Source organism: Barbus barbus (assembly GCF_936440315.1).
Source record: "Barbus barbus genome assembly, chromosome: 2".
In the NCBI taxonomy this organism is placed as follows: Eukaryota; Metazoa; Chordata; class Actinopteri; order Cypriniformes; family Cyprinidae; genus Barbus; species Barbus barbus.
Window position 1 is genome coordinate 35,830,823 of NC_136730.1, and position 25,124 is coordinate 35,855,946.

The window sequence follows — 25,124 nt, forward strand, 5'->3', positions numbered from 1 at the left end:
TAGAAGAACAATAGGGCCCTGCGCCTTACTGGCTTGGGCCCTAATGAAACATAGACAGGAGACTAACAGAAACACAGCAGTACTCTTCTGTTTAGCTATTACCCTAGCAACCCTTTTTATACATAATTTATATTTTTCTTTTCTTATTTTTCAACTTTTAAATATTTCTGAACATGATTAGCTTGCGGCACTATATCTTTTAAAAAGGACCCATTACTTGAAATTATAACTACTTTGTTTTGTCAGTAATTTTATTTTCAAGTGCTTTTTACTTGAGTACCAAAACAGAAGATGATGTGGTTTCCTTCGCATCCATCTACTAAATGAGCCATACAATTCAAATTACTTCCCATAACATGGTGGTATGGAATATCTCATACACATGGTATTTCCCTGCATTTTAACTGATGTGTTGTTTTGCTGTTGTTGTTAGAATTCCATTGAGTAAGACAAAAAAATAAACAAATAAATACATGTAGGCTACATAGCATAGTTTATAAAATAATCAGTAATTTAGTTTTATGATATTAGGCATCAAACAGCAAATCCTGCAAGACTATAAACAGTATTGAACTTTAAATTTAAGGGTATTGGCACACAATGCAAGAGCACAGATCCAAAGTAAATGAGTAAGAAACAACCATAGTCTGAATTTTGGCTAAGTGCACTGCTGAGATCGAATCAAAATTCCTTTTGCATCATAATAGAGCAGTGTGTGAAAACCTCTTTGTCAAAAAGAAAAACCCTTTAAACTTGACATTTTGAGTCATACTGATGCAAAACTGATGCAGAACTCTTCTGTGGAGTGAATGGCTTTTATTGTCATGCTGTGTTGTATTTGTATTGTGCTATTTTTGTGCTGTTTGTCCCCAGGGACTTCCTGGTCTCCCCACTCTGGCTGCATTACACAGCAATCAAATCCTGACTGTGAAGGTTTGTTGGCGCAGCCAAAGGGCCAAGGCAGACTCTATGGATGGCACACTGAGATGTGTCAACAGTGCATTTGTCCCCAATGCCTATGCAATGACAGACTTGGCCCAAACACAATTGTGTCTGATAAATCCATTCCAACCAATCAAAAAATACTTTTTCTCATTATGACCCTCGTTCCCAGTTCCAGTGGTGTCATTATTATGCTGTGTGGTGACAGGAATTTATGCATTCACAACAGAGCAACTGTTTCTTTCCCCTAATAAGCCAGTGAAGTGTGATTAATTTCAAACAAGATTCATATTTTCTAACCACCAAATAGTCTGACCACTGTCTGCTTGTATTCTACGAAGGTAATAACTCATGAGAGACACATTAAATGCTAAAATGTTGAAATGTATTTGAAACTGATATCTTTGGTTTACCACAATCCAACCCGAAACCACAAAAATATGATTCCTTTACCACCTGCTTAAATGTCCAGAATCACAAATATAATTAGAGGGCTATATCATGCAATATTTTAATCTATAGTGACAAATTATTTTTGTTCTTGTAATTACAGGTGCCAGTGTTTGTCAGTGTACTCTAAATTAGACAATTACATAGCCCTGCTATCTAAATGTCTAATTTAGAGTACACTGACAACGACAAATAAATATGCATGATGGATTTCAGCGTGTGCAGTTCCTGTAGTCTGCCTTGACTTTAAAAAAAACCCCAAAAAACTCTAATGACAGTGCTTTCAGTGAGTAGAAGTTGACATGGTTTTTTTTTTTTTTTTCTCAAATTGGCGCTCTCAGAGTGGGTGACATAGCACCCATAAAGTGATAATTACAGGCTTTTCCAAAGGCAGTCAAGACATCCACTGCTGCCACCATGGAAAATGTTAACTTTTACTAATGCATGAAGGTACTGGATTGGGTTCTCTGACTCAACTTCAACTACTTTAATCTAATTTATTTTGTACCCTTTTTATTCCCTTTTCTCTTCCTCTTTCCGGGACCTCATGCAACTCTCCTCTTCGACTTCTCTCACTTTTGACCTCCGACCTCTTTTGACCTCACACCTGCTCAGATGGTCTTCCCTAAGATAAATCATGGCTTTCTTTCTGCTGATCAGCAACTCATTAAACGTCGACTCATTAAGGTAGTGCTTGCCTTCATTCTGCTCTTTTTCTCACTGCTCCATTAGACTGGGCTTCTCATCTTTTGTCCAGCATTTGCTTTCCATTCTTCAGCTTTAACCTCAGTGCTCAATTGGACTAGTAACTGTTAAAATTAATAACAGTTCAAATTAATTAACAGTAACACTTTAGAATACTGTTCCATCATTAATGAATAACTACACAAGAACAAATTACTAATGTACTATTAGCATTCTAGTAACTACTATTAACTAACAATAAACCCTGATTAATAAATTACTACAGTAAATAATAGCGCTCAGTTGAAAGTGGTAGTTCCCTATTAGCTAATCAGTTAAGTTAGCTAAACTTTTTTTTCATATCTTCCCGAGAACTACTAAGAACTACTATATGCAGGTTCATAATGAATGTGAATAATGCAAAATGTATAATTAATTCAAAAGAGAAGGTCATGGTATCCAGCTAGTAATGACTAGTATTACCATAGTATTACTAGTTACACTAGTATTAGTAGTAAGTATTACCAAACCCTTCAGAATTATTTTCTTATTATTTGGATCAGTATTCTAAAGTGAAAAGCACGATAACTCCCTAATATTGACTGAAGCCATTGTAAGCTTTTGAGGTATATATAAAGTTTTGGATAGTAATGACTCAAGAGTGGCTACGTCCTTCTAAAGGAATTACTAATTATTTGGATCAGTATTCTAAAGTGAAGATCATGGTAACATGATAATGACTCAAGTGTTATCAAATAGAAGGAATAACTATCCAGAATCTTACAAAAACCTCAAAAGTTTACAATGACTTCAGTCATTCTTGGGGAGTTATCATGATCTTCACTTTAGAATACTGATCCAAATAATCAGTAATTGCTTTAGAAGGATGTAGTAACACTTGGGTCATTACTATCCAATACTTTACAAAACCCTCAATAGCTTACAATGATTTCAGTCATTAGTATAGAGTTATCATGTTATTAACTTTAGAATATTGATACAAATAATTAGTCATTTATTTTGAAGGATTTGTTAATACTTGGATCATTACTAATGGGTTACCATGACTCTCAACTTAGAATTAATTATACGTTTTGCATTATTCATGTGAACATGTATACAGTATTTATTTGTAGTTTGTTATGTTTGAAAACGTTCAGGATTGTGTCCTGTTGGACTCTGTTATGTTATGCACTGCGCGTGACAGGTTATGGTGCCTTTAAGGTTTAAAGCAGGGATTGACGGAAAAGGTCGTAAAATTGTAAGGTTGTTGGTATTCAGTAAAACGCCTAAACGAAGCTACACGGTGTAGTTATTGAGTCCTATCTAAACATAACAATTGGCGAACGAGGATGGCTGAACTCGCCTTACCGCCACCGCCGCCTTTCCTACCTGTTCCCGGTGATCCAGCTGTTCCCTGGGATCGCTGGTTGACGTCGTTTGAGGATTATTTGCTGGCTTTGGGGCACTCGGACCTAGCGGAGGCGAGGAAGTGCGCACTTCTGCGCCATTGTCTCGGGCAGGAGGGACAGCGAATTTTCGCCACGCTCACCTTATCGGATAATAAGTACGTCACAGCCACGGCCGCCTTGAAAGCTCACTTCAGCTCCGGGAAAAGCTGGCGGATGCACCGTTTTGAGTTTCGTCAGAGGACCCAAAAGTCGGGTGAGACCGTTTCCCACTATGTATCAGCATTACGTGAGCTGGCGGGATTTTGTGATTTTGGGGTTTTGGAGGATGGACTTATAGTTGACCAGTTAATAGAGAAAACGTCATGTAACCACCTGAGAGAGAGACTTTTACTGGAGCCTGACTCCACGACACTAGCGGATGCTTTAGTAATTGGAAAGCAGCTGGAAACGGCCTTAATGGAGGCGCGCAAGTTCGGCCGCGCTGTGCACGAGCCGGTGACATCATCACCACCGTCAGTTCTGCACACAGAGGCGGATGACAGGGCGAGTGACAGTTTGGATGTACAGAGAGTGGACAAGGGGTCCAGGGAGAGTGGGCACAGGAGCTGTAGCAACTGTGGCTCTCCTAAAGATGCAACCAGAGATCAGTCATGCCCTGCTCAGGGAAAACGTTGTCGTAACTGCAACAAGTTGAACCATTTTGCACGCTGCTGTCGCTCCTCTCCTGCTTGCCATGATACTGCTGCTGTTCCCATAAACACTGTACAGACCTCACAGCCTTCGTTCAAGCTCTGCACATGCCATGTGGGCACGGCTCTCATCCCACTCCTCGTGGACACAGGGGCTAAAGTGTCAATCCTGAACAAATTTACATATGACCGCTTCTTCAGTCACGTGCCTCTGGAAGCAGCGGCTAAACCTCTGTTAGGCTACGGCCATTTCCCCATCTCCACTCTGGGTGTGGCCCGCCTCCCTGTCAGATATGATCAACAATGTGCACCTGCCGCCAAGTTCTGCATCACCCGGAAGGGAGCTAACATTATGGGCCTAGACTTGTTCCTTGCCCTGGGTTGTACTGTGAGTGATGCTAGGGGCCTGCATGTCCTGCAGGTCGCCGCTTCATGGCCTGACCGCTATCCACTACTGTTCAACAGGCTGGGCCGCATGCCTGGATTTGTACACCAGCCTTCTGTTGACCTGTCGGTCCGCCCTATTATTCAACCCCTCCGGCGCATTCCCCTGGCACTCCGTGACGCTGTGGAGGCCGAGCAGCATCGCCTGGTGGAAGCAGACGTCATAGAGCCCGTCAACGCCTCGCCGTGGGTGTCTAACCTGGTGATAGCCAAGAAAAAGGGGGGCGGACTCTGTGTCGACCTCACGACTCTGTGCGACTCTGTGTCGACCTCACGGATGTAAACAAAGCCATCATCCCTGATAAGTACCCCCTACCTACAGCTGAGGAGCTCACTAGCCATTTCCACGGCTCCTCCGTGTTCAGTAAGATGGACTTGCGTAACGGCTACCTGCAGGTCCCTCTGGCACCGGCCAGCATGGATCTTACAGCGTTTGTCACGCACGTGGGGGTTTTCAGATTTAAACGCATGGCATTCGGACTTTCATCAGCCCCGAGCTGTTTTCAGAAGATAATGTCACTCGTACTGGCTGGTATCCAGGGTGTCTCCATCTATCTGGATGACGTGGTGGTGCATGCGCCCTCCGCCGCACTGCATGACGATCGCTTGGAGCAGGTCTTTCAGCGTTTCGAACAGCATGGGGTCACACTGAACTCTGAGAAATGCATGTTCGGGGTCGAGGAGGTCGAGTTCCTGGGCTTCAGACTCTCGAAGAAGGGCATCGCCCCGATTATGTCCCACACGGAGGCCATTCTGTCCCTGCCAGACCCGCAGTCACCATCCCAGCTGTCTTCCTTCCTGGGGATGGCCGCCTACTATCTTAGATTCATGCCACACTACTCTGACTCAACGGCCCCCCTGCGCCGGCTGCTCAGGAAGGATGTTACGTGGGACTGGACCCCAGCCTGCCACGAAGCCGTGCGCATCATCAAACGGCAGCTCACGTCCCCGCCCACACTGACCCATTTCAGCTTGATTGCGCCCACCATGGTCACCTGCGACGCCTCCGGGGTAGCGCTAGGCGCTGTGCTCTCCCAGATTCAAGAGGGGGGGAACGCCCGGTGGCTTTCGCCTCACGGGCACTTACTCCTGCAGAACAGAAGTATTCAGTGGGGGAGAGGGAGGCCCTGGCCTGCCTGTGGGCGTGCGAACGCTGGCATGTTTACCTATACGGGAGGCCTTTCACCATCCGTACAGACCACCAAGCACTGACAGCACTGCTGGCGACTCAAGGCTCAGGGCACAGGCCCATGAGACTGCTGAGGTGGGCTGACAGGCTAAACCAGTACAACTTCAGTCTGGAGTTTATGCCTGGGCGGGCCAACACGGTGGCCGACCTCCTGTCTAGAGCTGTGTCAGTGACGAAGGAGACGGGCGGGGTGGCAGCAGATGCAGAGAGCGACGAAGACTGGGTCCACATCCTGCACGGGCCCCTCAGTTCAGTAGTCACTCTAGCGGAACTGCAGCAGGCCTCAGCTGCTGATGAGGCCCTCACAACTCTCCGTACCTACGTCCAGGACGGCTGGCCTGCCAAAGTGGATGACAGGCTGCTTCCCTATTACCGTTTCCGCAACGAGCTCTCCTGCTGGGGGGCGGTGTGCCTGGCCCGTGGCCACCGTGCGGTCGTTCCAGAGAGTCTCAGGTCCAGAGTACTACAAATGGCGCATGAGGGGCACCCTGGGGGTGGTCAAGGTGAAGCAGCGCTGCCGTGACACAGTGTGGTGGCCCCACATAGATCCTGATGTTGAGGAGCTGGTACGTAATTGTGCTTGCTGCCTCCTGAGTGGGAAAACTGGTCAGCCTGCCACAGCCCCTCTCACCCCGACTCCTTGGCCGTCTTCACCTTGGGAACATATTCAGGTTGACCTCTGTGGCGAACTTCACGGGGCACCTGCTCACGCTCGCTACCTGCTGGTTGTGCACGATCTCCATTCGAAGTGGCCAGAGGTTTTTCAACTGAGCTCCATCTCTGCACACTCCATCATCGACCGCCTGGACATCCTTTTTGGGCGCTGGGGCCTCCCCAGTGTTGTCACAACGGATAACGGGCCGCAATTTGCATCTGCAGAGTTCTCAGAGTTTCTCACGGTACGGTCCATTAAGCACATCAGGACGGCAGTGTATCACCCAGAGAGTAATGGAGGGGTGGAAAGGCTGAATAAAACTCTCAAAAATGGAATCCGAGCCTGTCTGGAGGAGGGGAAAAGCTTCAGCGATGCACTCAACCAAACTCTCCTGACCATCCGGGCATCCAAGCATTCCACCACGGGAGTGTCACCTGCATTGCTCATGATTGGGCGCGAACTAAAGCAACCACTGGACTGCTTGAGAGCTGAGCCAGCTCCTGCACGTGAGAGTTCAGGGCTCCAGAAAGCCAGAGCTCAGGTGAAAGGTTCGCAGGCTGGGATGAAAGCGAGGTTTGATGCCACGCACAGAGTGCAGACCCCCTCACTTTCTCCAGGGGTTTGGGTCAGGATTAAACACCTCCATCGCCAAAATAAGTTGCAGTCATACTGGTCAGAGCCCCTGCGGGTTACTAAGCAGTTGGGGCCGGCCACTTACAGACTGGAGAATGGGACTCGTTGGCACTCAAACCGCCTGCACAGAGTCGCAGCCCCCGCAGCACTTGCTTCACATCTGGCAGCGGCTCTAGGTTGGCAGTCGAGGCCAAGAGCTAATCGGGGGGGGGGGGGGGGGTAATCCTCCAGCACCGCCCGACGCAGCTTCACGGCCAGCACGCCCTCAGAGGTTGAGGGTACCGCCCATCTGGCATGGGGACTATGTGACAGGGTGATAGTGACACTGGGGAATGTGGGCTAAATGTTATGTTTCAGTTTCCAGGGGGCGGGGGGGGGGGGAATGTTATGTTTGAAAACGTTCAGGATTGTGTCCTGTTGGACTCTGTTATGTTATGCACTGCGCGTGACAGGTTATGGTGCCTTTAAGGTTTAAAACAGGGATTGACGGAAAAGGTCGTAAAATTATAAGGTTGTTGGTATTCAGTAAAACGCCTAAACGAAGCTACACGGTGTAGTTATTGAGTCCTATCTAAACATAACATAGTTCTCTAGGAGGTATGAAAAAGTAGTAGTTACCTATGAGCTAATAGTAAACTACCACATTGGACTAAGCACTATTACTTGATAATTCATTAATCAGTTTCTTGTTAGTTAATAGTAGTTACTAGAGTGCTAATACTGCATTACTCAAGTGTTCTTGTGAAGTTATTTATTAATGACAGAACAGTATTCTAAAGTGTTACCATGAATAATCTCTGTGATATATCAGCCTAATATCAGGGCTGCAAAAATAAGGAGGCTCTGAATTCTTAATCCTTATTTGTGGAATTGTGGTTAGTGACCTGTTGCACATACAATTACAAAGTATGAGTTGTCTGTTAAAAGCAAAAATATACAGAATAAGTAAACTGAAAACACAAATATGTATAAATCAAAATGGTATTGTTCCACTTACTCAGACAGATTGTCTTTCCGTCCCATCAAAACCAGCACAAGAGCTTTGCATGAATAAAAATGTCTTAATATACATGATTTATGTTTTATACTCAGCCTCAGACAGAGTTTATTAAAATCTTTATTTAATTATGCTCCAAAATTGTGAAAGGGAATCATCCCAGTAAAACGGAACTGTACCATCATAACTGATTGGATTAATATAGAGAGTAAACGTTACATCTATAGCCTGAATGCCCCAGTATACTGACTGTGAATTATATTTTTTTCCCTCACTTAGTGGTAAAGAGAAGTTTGAAATATGCAAGCAAAGGTACACTGTTATCGCACATCCCGATGCTGTCAATACTGCTTAGAGTGGCATTTAGTTGAATATGTAAATAAGGCCTATGTCCTGCATGCTTTCCTTTCAATAACACAATTTCCTTTTTCAAAATGTTTGCTTTGGCAAGCTGTTTCAAACTCCTTGAAACAAACTCAAAATAAACTTTATATTGACCTGATTTTCTTGAAAATTACATAAGATCACATAAGTGTATTCTCTGATTTCACTTAAAATATATTGGACCTTCATTCTAATGTTTTTTTTTAATGTGAGATAAGAGAGATTACACATTTTCATGAACCTTTCAGGCTTTTACCCTTAAACTGCATATAAACATTTATGTATGCTTTATTCTTTGACTTATAATAATGTTTCACATATTTACAATTTTACTGTCACAGGGTGACCAGGGTCAAGCAGGACCCCCAGGGCCTCCTGGACCTCCAGGTCCCCCAGGCCCCAGGGGACCCCCAGGGGACACAGGAAAAGATGGTCCTCGGGGAGACCCAGGGCTCCGTGTAAGTATCTCTAAAAGCAGAGCATGTTGAAGGATCATGCTTACAAATTTATCAGGACTTTCAATTGTTCATTTGGACCAAGGCGAGAGTGTAATAATATGAAGGGCTCTTTATTGTATTTACTCCAGGCAAGATCGTTGTATTGTTTTCTCAACCCTTCTGTCACTAATTTCTTTGAAACTGATATATTTGAATGTTTCACGTGTATATTTTTGTGATTGAAAATTTTGGCAAATGCTCTTTTCTTCTCTTTAGTTAAAAAAGCATCTACCAAGATTATAAAGTATGACACCTGAGACACGTAATGACACAGTGGGCAGTGTTTTGATGTTTGTCACAAACTGTTTCTTTCCCTTAAAAGTCTAAAAGATGTCAAATAAAAATAGTAGTTTTGTCTCATCAACCTAATATCATCTTCAATATGATATGAAATATATGAAATAACCTTTCATAAAATTAAGACTATGGATGCATGGATGAGATGTTAATAGTTTTATTGTTTTCATATAAGTTTCTAAATAACGGTTAAATATAGCAATAGTCAACATTAAATAATATAGTCAACATTTGAAGTGGATCAAAAAAGTTAATCAAAGTTGTCTTAAGACAAGAAAGCATTTTGGTTTTAGATTTTAGGACAACCTTTTTGATGAAAGGTTTTGATCCACTTCAAATGTTGACTACTGTATATATTATGTATCTCACAGGGAGACCCTGGAATGCCAGGAGAGATTGGTCAAATGGTAAGTGTCATTGTATTTACAGCAACTAACATACAGTAGCTTCACCTATACAGTTATACACAATTCTACATTTAGCTAGATGCTATAACATCATATGTGTATAGTCATTGGCAGTGTTGGGTGTAACGCGTTACTAAGTAACGCGTTACTGTAATTAAATTACTTATCCACTGAAAAAGTAAAGTAAGGGATTACTGTTCATTTTTAGGTAATTTAATTACAGTTACTTATAAAGTACTTGCCTTACATACAGTAAATAATTTCAACAGTTCTAAAAGCAATATTGAATTTGAAATCTAAATTTACTGTCTAAAGATATTCAATGCAGCGGCTTTAACCCTCCGCGTGCGGGTGCGTTCACTTTCAGATTTTCCTGATTCACAGAGAAACCTTAAATACTTAAATCAGGGCCGGCACCAAGAGGGGGCATTCGCGGGCAGAGTTACGGTGCCCCCCACTTTCCATTCTCTCCCCTTCTTGCTGAACGTTTTCGAAAGCGAAAGTGAAACCGGTAAAACAGCGCACATAAGAAAGCGATTGCACGCTTTAGCGAGCGTCAGAAACTGCACGCAATCACAGATTGCACGCTTCCCATCACACCCCGAACCCCCGCCACACTCACACACACAAAACGTGATTTGTGCCCCCCCCAGAAATTCAAATGCCCCTCTGATGGAGGTGCCCTGGCGCCGGCTCTGACTCAGATACATATGAGACTAAAATCAATAGAATCTAAAAATCTTGAAGTGTCTACTTGACACTTGAACGAATTCAAATTAAAAACTAATGTTTCTGATTATGCAATCCGTATGAAACTAAAGCAAGGTACAGTCTTTCCCGTGTCTGAGCTCATTATATGCAGTCACCTGCGCGCATATGCCCTCACCTAGATACAAAAAAAAGTAAAATATTAAGAAAAAAAAAATCATCTAATATTCATAATTTTTGAAAGAAGACCTGCTATGAGAAATTTACCTCATAAGAACAGCGCGATCTGACATTATTCAGCAGAGAAGATCATTTCTGTAATTTATTCTTTCCTACATTAGTTAACGTGTTATTTTGACATAAACCTGTACAGATTTTACTAGTTGGGCTTTTCCTGAACATCTTGCCAAACTGAAATGTATTGTTTAACTTTTAAGCCTTTTTGTTATTCAGATATTTTGCAGAGTATTTCTATTTGTTAACCAAAGGAGGTTAAATTTTTTACATAAAAATGTTTAAGTATTACAGTTGTTTTAAAGCTAAAAGGCTAAACTATTCTATGTTTGACTCGAATTGAAAGAATATAGAGTTTAATTTCAATTAAGGTTTATAGGGATTTTAAGATGTAGCCTAATTAGCGATTTGAATAATTAAGTTACTTATTGAGTAACTAAGTTACTTTTCAGATAGAGTAATTAGTAAAGTAATTTAAATACAATATTGATGAAGTAATTAGTAACTGTAATTAATTACTTTTTGAAAGTAACTTACCCAACACTGGTCATTGGCTCTGTTGTAGTAAGTTATCTGTGTCGTTAAGTACCAGAAATGGCCCATATGACAATGAGTATCATCGAGAAGTTTTGATTATTTTAATGAATGCAGTTTATGTTCTATAAAACCAGTGACTAGGTGCTGCATCCATTTATGGAAATAAAAGGAATGCTAGAAAAACTGAGAGAGTTTTAAGAGTAAGGTCATGTTGTCACAGTCATTCAAAGCAATTTTGTTAGTGAATGTTGTTATTCAGAAAAACTGCCTTTCATTTATTGTCCCTATCAACTTTGGAATTTCAATATTGATTTTTAGAGGCAGTTTGTAACAACATATTCCATGGTAAAAAATATATTTTTACATGAACCTTATATGTCCAAATTATTCCAGTTCCAATTAAATTCTCTAAGAACACATTAATAGGATGTACTGTTCCAAAACGTCTGTGAACAAGATGCTCAGAGAAAGAAAGAGACTAAAATAAATTATAACCATGTAAGAATTAGCTCTTATTTTATTATTTCATTTTTAGCTTTAGGGAATTAAGTCTTAAAGATTGGGGTTGATTTGGCTGAATTGATATTAATTCAATATTCATTATTTATACCTTATCAATGATCGTCCAGCGATTGTTAAAATCAGTATATCTCAACAATTTAGTTTATCTTGCTTCGTGGCCACAATCAAAACAAACAAAATAGTAAATTATAAAATTTTAAGCAAGGTAGCAAATGACCAACAGCTCAAGGCAGTAGCCACTCAAGTACAAAACACAAACACTGCTCTGTAAAATGAAACACGTTTATTTGCTAACTGTTACTCTACAATACATAACTAAGCTAAATAAAACAAAACAAAACACACACACACACACACACAGCTCAGAGGTTATTGCGGTTTGAAGAAAGTTTAAGGTTCTAATGCTCGTTTTCCAAGAATTCTCTAAATTCAACCTGAGGAAGTCATAAGCAGGGAACTTACTATCTTTGCTTTTAAAGATTAATTCAACCAGCCAGATAAGGAGACTGTTTGTTACTTGCTTTTCAAGTTGAGTCGATAGCTGATCTGGTGTTTCCCATGTTCCTGCATGTTCGAGGGGAACCTCCGGGGCTGCTGTTGATGTTGTGGGTGATGTCACTGGGGATGCCCTCTTGTGATTGGCGGTTGCCTGGTTCCTTGAGAGAAGCGAGACTTGAAGCTCTTCTCTGAGTTTCTTCCGTGTAGCTTCAGGCTTTCAAGGGTTTCTTCAGAAGTTTGACGAATTATTGGTGGTTGTTGAATGGTCGGCCTGATGTAAAGGCTGTGAGCGCTTTGCAGCTCGACCAGTGATGGACAAAGTTTCTTTCAAAGCAGACTTTGTGTCTATTTTTATGGGGCTGATTTCGGTCCCTCCCATTCGCTGTGTGATCCAGTCAGATTGTCCCTGTAGGTGGAGCTCCGCCCCGCACTGTGCTTCTTTGGACACAAAGCTTAATCTAATCTGTGATCTTCATGTGGGGAATATTTCTAATAACGTCTTATAAAAGTATTCATCATTCGTATAATGTTGAAAATCGACATATAATTTCACACCTGAATTGTTGCATTTTTCATGACCATTCATACGAAATCAAACTCGACATATTTCACACGTTAATAGCTTTTCCTGCTAGAATACAAAGGGTTACAAATTAAAGATTAGAACTAATACATCACACATAAATGGGCATAGAACACAGTTATTGGTAAGCATATTGCTCCAATACTTTAAATGATTTTAAATTATTGTCCTTTTGAGAAATCTTCCTGCAAGTTTGAATTTTTTTGTCCATTAAAAGAACAGTTGGAGATGGACACGCAGCAGTCATGAGATGGTCATGTTACAGATCTCGTGTTTTTGTCGGCCTGGGGGCAGTCACTTAATTTAATCACCGTTTCCTGTTGGATCAGTGCATCAGTTCATGATCTATACTGTACATGCTGATCTGATCTGGGTCCTCCGTGGGTTGCTAAAAAGACTCTTGTAGTCCTGGATACAAAAAAACCTTTGTTGTTCCTTGATTAAGTTAGTAATTTCTCTTCTGAGTGGACAAGAAAATGCTGACAGGAACCACTATAGGATATTGATGTCAGCGGTAGTGATAATTAACTTAGCACTCGTGAAGGTTCAGAGAGGGGGAAGATTTTAGATTCTCCTTAGAGTGAGTTGTTTGATATCTCTGTATATGAAATCTCTACATATATCCCCCTTTTGCTCGGTGAGGTTCCCATTGCGAACGTCAGCCGGCACTGGAACAAGAGACAGAGAGAACAGGCAAACACAAGACATAAACAACATCTCCATCACTGACTGAATCCTGGTGCAGGGTAATTTAGGAATGAGCACGTTAGGAACTTGAGAAGACGTAGGGGTACATTCTTTAGGATTATTGGTAATTGGGTCATTCCGCATGGTTTAATTGTCAGGGGTTCAACAAGGCGGTATAGGCGTGATCTCAATCAGGTTGGTTGAGTTCTCAGGTTCGGGTTCTTGGTCAGTTTTATTACGTCGGAAAATACAGGGACGTGCATTTGTTGAAAGACTCTTGAACAGCGTTCACTCCCTTGTGTAGGAGGAAGGCCAGTGTCAATGTCACAACATATCCTACAATAGTAGAGATGCAAAGCGCTGTGTCAGCGGCAGTCCGAGACCGAATGATTGGTGCGCCAGCGGGTGGAAGGCGAGCGATAGCTTCTAAAGCTGTATCAACAGGAGTCAAGTCAATGTGTTGCGTTCCTTCCTCCTTGATCATTTCTTCCAATTCTGGATCGAGAACGAAGTAATGCTGTTTGAAGAAGGGTGAGATTTCGATTTCAGCCTGATACTCGTCGTCGTTAAGGTGATAAAATGCTAACTCGTTGATATGGAGGATCGAGCCCTTAGGGACAGCGATCCATAGAGTTTGGTCAGGCAGGATAATGCACGTGGCTGTATCGTGTTAATTGTATGTGAGGGTAGCTGTTCGCGCTTGGGTGTTGACTAGCCATCGGTTTCCGATGATTTCAGCTTGTGTTACCTCAACTTGAGAACATGGTGTTGCTTCGGCAGGGCAGCTAGTATCGGGTCTAATGGATTTGAGGCCGCAGATGCCCTCGGTATTATTGCGGACGAAGGGTTTACTCGGGCAGAGGTGATGAATGTCCTTAGTGAACGTACACATTTTTAGGTTTGGGCCAGATTCAACTGCTCGTTGTTATCGTGATACGCAACGACTCCAGGGGTGTGGATTTTGACATAGGGGTTCCCTGAAATAAGACCATAAAACACATACAGAACAATTGTTTACAAGACTTTTGAGAACCAGATCTTGTAGGCTAGAATATTTACTTCACAATTATGTGAAAATCATTCAGCTTACTCATTCACAGAAAACAATATATTGATTTAAATGTCTAAAGACATGTTTTGTGATCTAAAGCCAAAATGCGAGGGAGTGGTAATGGTCTTGAATATTAAGTGATTCTCACCTGAGAGACAAAGGGCCCTCCCCTAAAGCTGCTAATGGGCCATCAGTGTGACTGTGACTGAGGCAGGTAAGAGAGTGTGAGGAGACTGAAAAAATGGGGTTTTTAAATGATTTGTATTTTATTTACAACACAGTATAATCAAAACATACATAATGAGGGTCAAAGACACATTATTGTGCACACTGATCTAACCACAGAGATGTGAACAGACTTTGAGTCATTCCTGCAACAGATTCTGTTCAACAAATGAAACAGATAAATCATACCTGATATTTACGTGTTATTTAAGTGTTTTCTGAACTTCTGATGTTGGTGCAGCGCTCTCAGAGGAAAACAGTTGGAAGAGACTGAAAGTCAGCAGGATTCATCATCTGTGGTGCAGGTGTCTGATTCAATAAAATACAAACATCCAAAAAAGAGAAAAAACATTTGTGAGCATGTTTATATCAGGAGCATCTATATATATATATATATATATATATATATAGGTTTTGTAGTCATAGACTCATTCATGCTTTGTATTATCGTAAAAAAAAAAAGAGACATTTTATTTTTGAGAAACAAATTATTGTTTAGCATGCAATTATACTCTATTTTTGAACAGAGTAGGCTATTAATCATAAACATGTTCTAAACATACTTAGACTCGTAGCATTCATCATGTGTACTCTCATATTACTTTTATTGTTTTATAAAGAGCATGAAAACATACTCGCGCCTTAAGAAATTTAAATACAATGAATTGCCCATCATATTCACAATGTTTTACTGGATTTCAAACATTTTAGTCAGGAATTATAGTTTGGGGAAAACCCAACTATGATTTTGTAGTTATATAGCCATTCTGAACATCATGTATTATTTTATAGTATAGAGGATATGATTCTGCAGTCATAGACTCACTCATGCTTTATACTATAAAAGGATGAACTTTGCACTATAAAAAATATATTTTATATCTGAGAACTAATTGTTACCGTTTAGCACGCTATTAAAATATATTTTTGAACAGATATTATTAATAATAAACATGGTCTAAACATTCTGAGATGCGTAGCATTTATCGTGTTGTAATTTGGGAACAACCCATCTAGTAATGTGTTCAAGTTTATGTCACAATAACACGTTAACTAATGCAAAACATAAACATTACTTACTTATTCATCAAACTTTTGAGGAAATCCAGCCTTTACTCAGCGCGTCTTCTTCCAGAAAGTAACAGTAGCAGCGATGAACTCTTCACTGACGCTTTGTTTATGGTCCGCGCGCGCGGGTCACGTGGTTATTTGCATGTGAACGCGAGGGGGCGGGATCTCATTAAAAATAATGAGTTAGACGGGACAGACTGAACATCGTGTTGGTTTCATACGGATTACTTCATCACAGAATATTTGTTTTCGATATGACTTACTTCATTTGAAAGTGGACACTTCAGGTTTCCTATAGAGATAACTCTCATGTTTCTGTGTTGAGTATTTGCTGAGTTACACTTCATTTTAGTGACGCATTTCTGAAAACAGATCGCGGAGACGGAGAAGACAGAGAGCGCACCCTGTTTGTTTTCTTTATTCTTCAAAAGCACAACGTTTAGTTGTTATTATGAGTGTATACAAATAAAAGAAGACCCCTTACAGATTCGAATGGTGTATTGCTCTTATCTGAACGATCAAAAATGGCAGAGTAATTCAAGCTCATTTCTGCCTTATCAGGAAAATCTGCCCCAAAACGCGTATTCGCGTTTGTCGGGCTCAGAGGGTTAAAACAAACTCCTTCAGGGTGTGGCTATCTTTCTTTGTTTCAATAGCAACATGGACCAGTTGAATTCCTTTGTCTGTTTTAAGGAGCACAACAGAGAAAAGGCGCGCGTTTTCAGGAATGTGCGTGATAGCCGGGTCATAAGGTCTTTTCTTGGAGGTCTGGGCTGGTCCGTGCCTGGACGTGCTCGTAAAAGTCTTTTGCACTATTTTTGTTGAATTACTGCGACTTAATGGAGTTAGCAGTTAGGGAGGGTTCTGTGTAGTTTCTCCAAATGACAAGGGCTCTCAAAAACCCAAAATATATGTTTTTCTGGTCTCAGGAGGTTTAAGGGAGGGCCGTCCATACGGCGTCAAGAAGTCTGGTGTTAGGTGTGTGCGTTCAGACCACTCCTTACATATTCCCCCTTCGCTCGGTGAGGTTCCCGTTGTGAACGTTAGCGGGCGCTGGAACAAGAAGGGAGAACAGGCACACACAAGGCACAACAACATCTCCATCACTGACTGAATCCTGGTGCAGGGTAATTTTGGAATGTACAGGTTAGAAACTTGAGAAGACAACTGGGTTACTGGAAGTGGGGTTATTTTGATTGGTTTAGTTGTCCGGGGTTCGACGAGGTGGTATAGGCGTGATCTCAATCAGGTTGGTCGAGTTCTCCGGTTCGGGTTCTTGGTCAGTTTTATCACGTCGGAAAATGCACGGGACGCCTGACGTGCATTTGTTGCAAGACTCTTGAACGGCGTTCACTCGTTTGTGTAGGAGGAAGGCCAGGGTCAAAGTCACAACATATCCTACAATAGTAGAGATGCAAAGCGCTGTGTCAGCGGCAGACCAGGACCGAATAATTGGCGCGCCAGCGGGCGGAAGGCGAGCGATAGCTTCTAAAGCTGTATCAACGGGAGTTAAATCAATCAGTTGTGTTCCTTCCTCCCTGATCCTTTCTTCCAATTCTGGATCAAGGGTGAAGGAGTGCTGTTTGAAGAAAGGTGAGATTTCGATTTCAGCCTGATACTCGTCGTCGGTAAGGTGGTACAACGCCAAATCGTCAATATGGAGGATCGAGCCCTTAGGGACCGTGATCCATAGAGTTTGGTTAGGTAGGATAATGCGTGTGGCGGTGTCGTGTTGATCGTATGTGAGGGTAGCCGTTCGCGCTGGGGTGTTGACCAGCCATCGGTTTCCGATAATTTCGGCTTGCGTTACCTCAACTTGAGAACGTGGTGTCGCTTCGGCGGGGCAGCTAGTGTCGGGCCTTATGGATTCTAGGCCGCAGATGCCCTCAGTATTATCGCGGATAAAAGGCTTACTCGGGCAAAGGAAGTGAATGTCCTTCGTGAGTGTACACATCTTTAGGTTTGGGGCCAGATACAACTGTTCGTTGTTATCGTGATACGCAACGACTTCAGGAGTGTGGATTTTGACATAGGTGTTCCCTTGCCAAAATCCCACATTCACCACATCTATGAGCCGGTAAATGTTATTAGCGTCGATAATTGTTACACTGAGGAGAATGGCCCGGTTACCTGGATCGGTTGACCACGGTTCTCACAACGAGTTACGACGACTTATTAAAGGGAGTCAATCTCAATTTCGGGACCTGGATTTAAGGAATTTGTAAAGGGAGTTTCCTGATGAGGGGACTAGAGGAGAAGAGAGATTGGATTGAGAAAAGGAAAATGGGAAAAACATAAAAGAGACACAACAAACAAAAAAGATACACAAAGAGACACAAGGACACCGAATGAGGTGAGGCCGCAAACGAGTGTCACATGTGTGGAGTAACTCCTCTCTACTAGAGGTTGGCCCTAGTAGTGCAGCTGAGGAGAGAGTGTATGTGTAGTGTTTGAGCGAGGTCGCTATATGTTTCCTAAACAACAGAAATTATGTTAGTGTGATGTAGAGCGTATGGGTGTCGGTCTGTGTCAGTGGGTTTGATCTTCCCCCTTTGCCAGTCGGCTGGAGCTCTGGTGCCTCTTTATCTGGTTTCGATGGACCCATCGAAGTATTGGCTCGCTGCGCCCTTGGCTGATTTTGATTCGGTAGGCGACAGGTGAGAGCTTGTCTACTATCTCATGGGGTCCTGTCCAGCGAGGTAAGAACTTTTTTGCCAGGTGATGGGAAGTGTTCTGCTTTGGTTGGGCAAAGCGGTAGTACCACACTTTGTCTCCGACACTGAGCTCATGGTGAGAGGCCTTTTGGTCGTAGTAGGCTTTACGACCTTCTGCGCTTCGCTGCAGTTGCTGTTGCGCGAAGGCGAAAGTCGCTCTCAGGTGCTGATGCAACTCTTCCAGGTACTGGTGAGTGGTGTAGGCAGTGACAAGGTTCAGGTCACCGGGTTGGTACAGCAGATGCAGCGGTAGCGTCATGTTTCTCCCTGTCATCAATGTGAATGGGGGTACTCCGGTGGACCGGTGAGGGGTGGCTCGAGCGGCCATCAATACCAGTGGAAGTTTGATATCCCAATCCTTTTGATTAGCGGACACATACTTCTTTAACATGCTGACCACTGTTCGGTTACCACGTTCGACTTGCCCTGAGGACATTGGTTGGAAACTTATGTGGAGCTTGGCCTGTATGCCCAGGAGTTTCCACACTTCCTGCATGATTGCAGCGGTGAAGTGGGTTCCACAGTCAGAGTTGACCCTTAAAGGCAGTCCAAATCTTGAGAAGATGTGGTTCATTAACAGGCAGGCTGTTGTTTCTGCTGTATCGTTGGGAGCTGGGAGACATTCTATCCACTTTGTGAATTCGCAGACCACGGTGAGGAAGTATTTGTTACCCCGTGTTGACCGTGGCAGGGGTTCTACCCAGTCTATTTGGAGGTCCGACCATGGGAAAGTCATTCCCTTTCTTTGCAGTGGGGCTCGGTGGTTTGGGTTTGCCGGTTGGAACTGGCAACACACCAGGCATCCTTTTACGTATTCCGCTATGTCCTGCTGCATGCCAGGCCAGTATGCTACTTGCTTGAGGGTTTCGTATGTGGCCTTGGCACCGTGGTGTCCAGCGCCTGGTGCATCGTGTGCGTGTGTCAGCAAAATCCCCCTTTGGCCGTGAGGCACTACGAGCTTTGGCGCAGTGAGAGGCTCAGGGACATATGTGAGAACACCATCTCTCAGATGCAGCATGTGCTTGATTGAGTGGAGCGTGCGGAGCTCAGAGGAAGCAGTTAGGTCGGAAGTGGAAATAGGATGAGATAATGGGTCGGCTATGTGAGCCGCAATAGTTCGCAGAGTGGGATCCGCTGTTTGGAGGGTGAGCAGATCGTCAGTAGCGAACTGAGGTGATAGGGTAACGAGGGAGGAGGTGGGGGTGTGAACGCCAGTGGCGTGCTGGCGGCGGGTAATGGCTGCCACCGTTGGGTTGGGTGGGAGGGATTGAAATGTCCAGGACTCTCCGTGTAATGCTCCTGCTTTGATGCGAGGGCATCGGCTTGGTCATTGAAGTCTTTGTCTTGTCCTGGTTGACGTGAATGACCTCGAACCTTTTTCCAATAAATGATAATGTCGTGTTCAGTGACAATTGCATCGCTTGCTTGGAAGAGTTCCTGGTGCTTGACAGATTTGTTGTTAGCTGTCTTGAATCCATTCTGTTTCCATCCAGCTAAATGGCAGGTGAAGCTGAGACGGGCGTAGTTTGAATCGGTACAGATGAGGAATTCTTTGATGTTGTGGGATGCGGCCATTTGCAGTGTAATGAGGATGGCTGCTATTTCAGCATATTGTGATGAGCGAGGGCCTAAGTTGAATTGTTGCGGTGGGCAAGGGTCGTTGTTGAGCCAGACCACTCCCGCTCCAGCTTGTAAGTTGCCCTTGTGGTGGTAGGAGCAGGTTGTAGGAAGGTGACAGGTTGGTGACAAGTCTCGATGATGACTTTCTGTGCACCGATGTAATTCGAGAAACGCTGGATAGCCCACACAGTGCAAAGTAAGGCTTTTTCGCAGTCTGAGTACTTGCATTCTGGGGAAAGCAGCGTTTTGCTGGCATAAGCGACCACTCGCTTGTCTTTGTCATGGAGATGGTATAGGCCTGCGCTGAGGCAATGATTGGAGAATCCAGCATCCAAGTAAAATTCTTTTCCGGGGTCTGGGTAAGCTAGACACGGGGCAGAGCACAGGCGCTGTTTGAGCTGGCTCATCGCGGTGTCCTGGGCTTCCGTCCAGACGAAGGTTTCATCCTTTTTCAGGAGGGAGGTTAGTGGTCGGGCAATGTCAGCGTAGTCTTTGATGAACTGTCGCGAGTAATTGCACACTCCCAGAAAGCTCCGCAGTTCAGAGATGTTAGTCGGCGCTTTTATGCTTTGGATTGCTTGAGTGCGGTTAGACTGTGGCTCGATGCCGTTTCTTCCGACAAGCAGTCCGACATAGTTCACCTTGGTTTCGCACCACTGTCCTTTGTGAAGAGCGATTTTGGCTCCTGCCGTTGTCAGCTGGTTTAGGACGTGATCAATTTCCTTGAAGTGGTCTTCCACACTTGAGCTTTTCATCAAAACATCTTCGTAAACGAGGTTGCCTCTAGCTCTGGCGTCAGGGCATGCTTTGTTTAGAAAGATGTTGAATTCAGCGGGTGAGTTGGCATAGCCGAAGGGACACCGTGTGAAGGTGTACTGTCGATTGCCAAAGGTGAATGCTAACTTGTGTTGGTCATCGGGGTGGACAGGGATCGTCCAGAACCCGGAGGCGACGTCCAGTGTTGACAGGATCGTCGAGCCTTTGATCTTTGGGATTTCTTGATCCAATTGGGTCATAGGCCATCGTGACAGTGGTACTTGTTGATTCAACTTGCGATAGTCGATGGTGGGCCGCCATTTGCCGTTAGGTTTTAGGACTGGCCATATCGGGGCAGAGTATGTGCTGTTGCAGGGCCGGATGACCCCCTTTTCCAGCATGGAGTCAATAATTTCTTGCACTGGCTCATATGACGCTATTGGAATCTTGTATTGTCGCACAAATGTGGGTGGCGCATTCGGGTTTGTCGGGATGCGCACCGTGTGGATGTTGGTCAGTCCACAATCCAGAGAATCCTTTGCGAAAGAGTCTCGGTATTTGTGCAGAATGTCTTTGAGTTGTTGGAAACTTTTTCCTTCGTCAAAGCAGAGACCAGGAGACTTTGGGATAAGTTACTCTTTATTGAGAACTCGCTGTAGTCGCTGTAGTCATCCAAGTCTGACTCAAACAGTATACATTGTAGTTTATATACATTTCGAGGGGGAGGGATACAGAGGTGGAGACAATCTAAACAAAGCATGCAAACACAGTACAGGAATCGGCCCATTACCAGAATTTCCCTAGCCCTGACATCATCAGCATAACAGTGTGATTCAAATGCATAGGTGCTAATCCAATCAGCCTGACAGTATCACCCAAATGGTCAGGAAGTGCCTAAAGACAAAAGGTTAATGTCTCAGACACCTGGGCTGCCTGACTTCATCTTAGAATGTCATCATCTGTACCTCAAAATGTAAAACACACTGTTTCAGTTTATATACTATTACATTGGAACCTAGATTTATCATTTTATAAATTTGTAATCCAACAGTGTCCTTGGCGATCCACTTCGTTGTGAAGGGCATCCGCCTCACTCAGGATCTGCTGAATTTGTGCATTGAACCCGGTGTAGGGTTCTTCTGCAGTTAAGTCATTTGAGGGGCGTTGGACCCCGGTGTTCACCTGTGGAGGTGATTCCGTCACAGGCTGTATTGAGACAGTATAGACAGCGAGATGAGTGTCATCTGTTAGTTCTGATCGACAGACGCTTTCTCTGGACACCGGCAGAATGGAAGTGATGGCAATGATTCCATGAGGTTTTGTGAACATTACGGTGTCGTCGTATTCGTGTTCGTCTGGCATTAGATGTGCTGGTATAGGGCCTATGACAGGTACCATCAGTTCAAAGTCATGGAATGTCTGGCTGATGAGCCATCCCAGGTGATTGGCTTTGGGAACGTGGATGTCTTGGGCCGTACAGTTGTTGAATTGCACATACACAGCACGAGATGACACTTCGATGAGAGGTGTGGCTTCCAGGGTCAGTCCTAGTTTCAGGCAGGTCCTGGAAGGTTGGAAGAAGCTTAGCTTACTGTTGAGAGTTTGGCCAGGTCGCATGTTGAGGCGGACGCTGACACTCTTGCTGTAGGCAGGTATTATGGCTTCTTGCTCCGTGATCATAGCGCATGCATCGGGCATGGTTTGACCAGATTGGAGGTTCTTGAGGTTGACTGCAGTTGTCAGTTGGTGTGACAGAGGAGCCCATATGATGTCGTTCACAGTGTCAATGTAAGCATTGAGCCGGACCATGATATCCGCTCCAATATAGATGTCGTGCGGTAGATCTGGAATGACGAGGAAGTAGTGACTCAGATGTCTGTTGTTCCATCGTATGTCCAGAGCGCAGATGATCTTGGAGGTGGCCATGGTTGTTGCCCAGGGACTGAGAGGGAAGCGGCTGTGCTTAGCGACATGTGGTAGGCTCTGATGTCTTTGCTTCACTGTGCTGAATAGCTTCAGGCTGATGGCTGAGTTCTCTGCCCACAGGGCTAGTGCCGCGTCGGACACTGATGTGCCTTGAACGTCTATTGCAGTCATGACTCGATGGGGGCCTGTGTTTGATTCAGGCTCTTGCAGTGAGCATAGGAGAGGGTCCTGGTCTTTGTTGCTTGTGCTTGATCCAGGTACAGGCTTTGCTATTGCATCATCAGTCGCTGGACTGAGGGTGGTGTCTGTGACTTGACACTGCGACTCGTTGGAGTCTAATGACTGGCAAGGCAGAGGCTCGCGGACTTGTGTCCACATCTTTAGGTGCTTGAAGTCTATCAGCGGTTCGAAGCGATTAAGCAGATCTTTCCCAATGAGAAGTGGATACGTCTTGAGTGATGAGACGTATACTGGATGGACGAGATCCATTGATCCAACCGTTAGGTGGATTGGGGCCACATGTTTCAGTTGGAGGCCCGTGTGGGAATATGCTTGGAGGTCCAGCTCACATCTCTGGAGTCTGAGAGTTCTATTAGTCCCCTTTGTTCTTTCTTGGACCTTTTCGAGGAGCTCGGTGGACATTAGAGTGATGTCGGCTCCCGTGTCAAGAAGGGCTTCGACTCTGATGTGTCGTTCAATGATGATGGAGAGGTAAAACTTTTTTGCTATACCTCTCTCAACGAGATCGCCTAGGAGTTGAGGGACTGGATTTTGGGAGGAAACGGTTAGGATATCAGGGCTGATGTGGTATTCTTCGGAGGAGTGGCAGACAACCAAGACAGCACTTTCAGGAACTTGAGTGGTTTCATCAGCAGGTGTTTGCTGGACGCTGCTGTGATCTAGAGGTTTGAGTGTTGAGTTAATGTCTAACTCTGTTGCTGGGTTTTCAGATGGGGTTTCGTGTCCATCTGAAGTTATTGTGACTGCGGTTCTCTGAGAGTGAGATGAAGGAGTGCTGTTCTCCATGGCTGGTTGGGCCAGCTGGTCGCTGCCTTCTCGTCCGGCCGCTAGTCAGGCTGAATCTGGTTTCTCTTTCTTTTCCCATCTCCGATCTTCCTCTTTCCGTTGGAAGAATTTTTTCATCATCATTTCCATCAGTTTTTGTGAGTCGAAACACGGTGGTGACTTTTGTTCTTGCATGGATTCAGTTTGAGCTCGGTCAGCTTGGAATCGTTGTGAATTCTTTCGTCGATTCCTTGGGCTAGTCGCTCCAGGGTGACTTTATCGTTTTCCCTTGGCGTTTCCGTTGGATTCCCATGAATTTTTTCCTCTCGAGTTTCCAAACGAGCTTGGCTGGTTCCACGATCTTTCCCATTGACTCTCATGAGGCCTTGGCTGGTCCCATGTCTTTTCCCAATGCCGTCCAGGTGAGCGTTGACATCCACGCGGTCCATCCAAGCGTTCATACCTCTGTTTAGATCTGGTACCGGCGTGGGAGTCTCGTTCTTTGTTGGACGAGGGTGCATTCCACTCTCTGGGAGGCGGCTTGGCACTGTCTTGGCGTTGGGCGCCCTCTAGAGCCAGGCCTTGACTGTTAGTGTTGAAGTCAAGAACTGCTGAGCTTTTGCCGCTCTTTTCCGAGGCCATCTTCTGTTTGCCGTAGGCTTTCTGCGCCAAGTCTCGCAACTGTTGAGCAGTCATTGTTCGTGGACATGCGAGAACGCCAAGATGGTGGCTTACGCCGGGGTGAAGGTTCCTTAGGAAGAGAGTTTTGAAGTTTAGTTCATCTTCCATGTCAGGTTCGTTACGAGTTCCGAAGTATGCTCGTCTGAGTCGGCTGTAGTAGGCTTGAGGAGGTTCGTGACGTCCTTGTCTTGTCTCCAGTGCAGCCACTAGACCTTGTTCGGACTCAGGGTCGGAGAACTCTTTAATGAGGGCTTCTCAGGGCAGTTGGTAATCAGTCTTTGTGTAAGCAGGCTGCCTGTCCAGGAAGCTGCGAACTTCAGAGCTGGATGTTGTTCGGAGCAAATAGAGTCTATCTTTGTCCGTAACGTTAGGTCGCATTTCCAGATGGAAATCGATGTCTTGGAGATACGCTTGGACATTTTGGCTATTTGGCACACTTGGAGTGAATTTGCCAATATTCCTGGCGAGCTTGTCGAGGTCTTTTAGGTCCAAGCCGTGCGATGATCTGTGGCTGGCTGCCGCAGATGCTTTTGGCTGAGGTAGAGTGAGGTAAAGTTCTCTAGAGGCAGGTGGTGAAGGTTTCCGTTCCACGCCCTCCATCCTTTCCTCATGTGTCAGTCCAGGAA

The 25,124-nt window shown here is 44.3% G+C and overlaps 1 protein-coding gene across 1 annotated transcript in view; it reads left to right on the forward strand.

Annotated features, from left to right (window-relative positions):
* Window positions 1-25,124, forward strand: part of col25a1 (collagen type XXV alpha 1 chain) — a gene marked incomplete at its 3' end in the record, with an annotated part of 457,976 nt that overhangs the window by 302,190 nt on the left and 130,662 nt on the right. Inside the window, exons 6-9 of the mRNA XM_079435639.1 lie at window positions 874-933; window positions 2,008-2,079; window positions 8,821-8,937; window positions 9,645-9,680. Coding sequence (XP_079291765.1) covers window positions 874-933; window positions 2,008-2,079; window positions 8,821-8,937; window positions 9,645-9,680 — 285 coding nt within the window. The remainder of the gene's footprint in view (window positions 1-873; window positions 934-2,007; window positions 2,080-8,820; window positions 8,938-9,644; window positions 9,681-25,124) is intronic.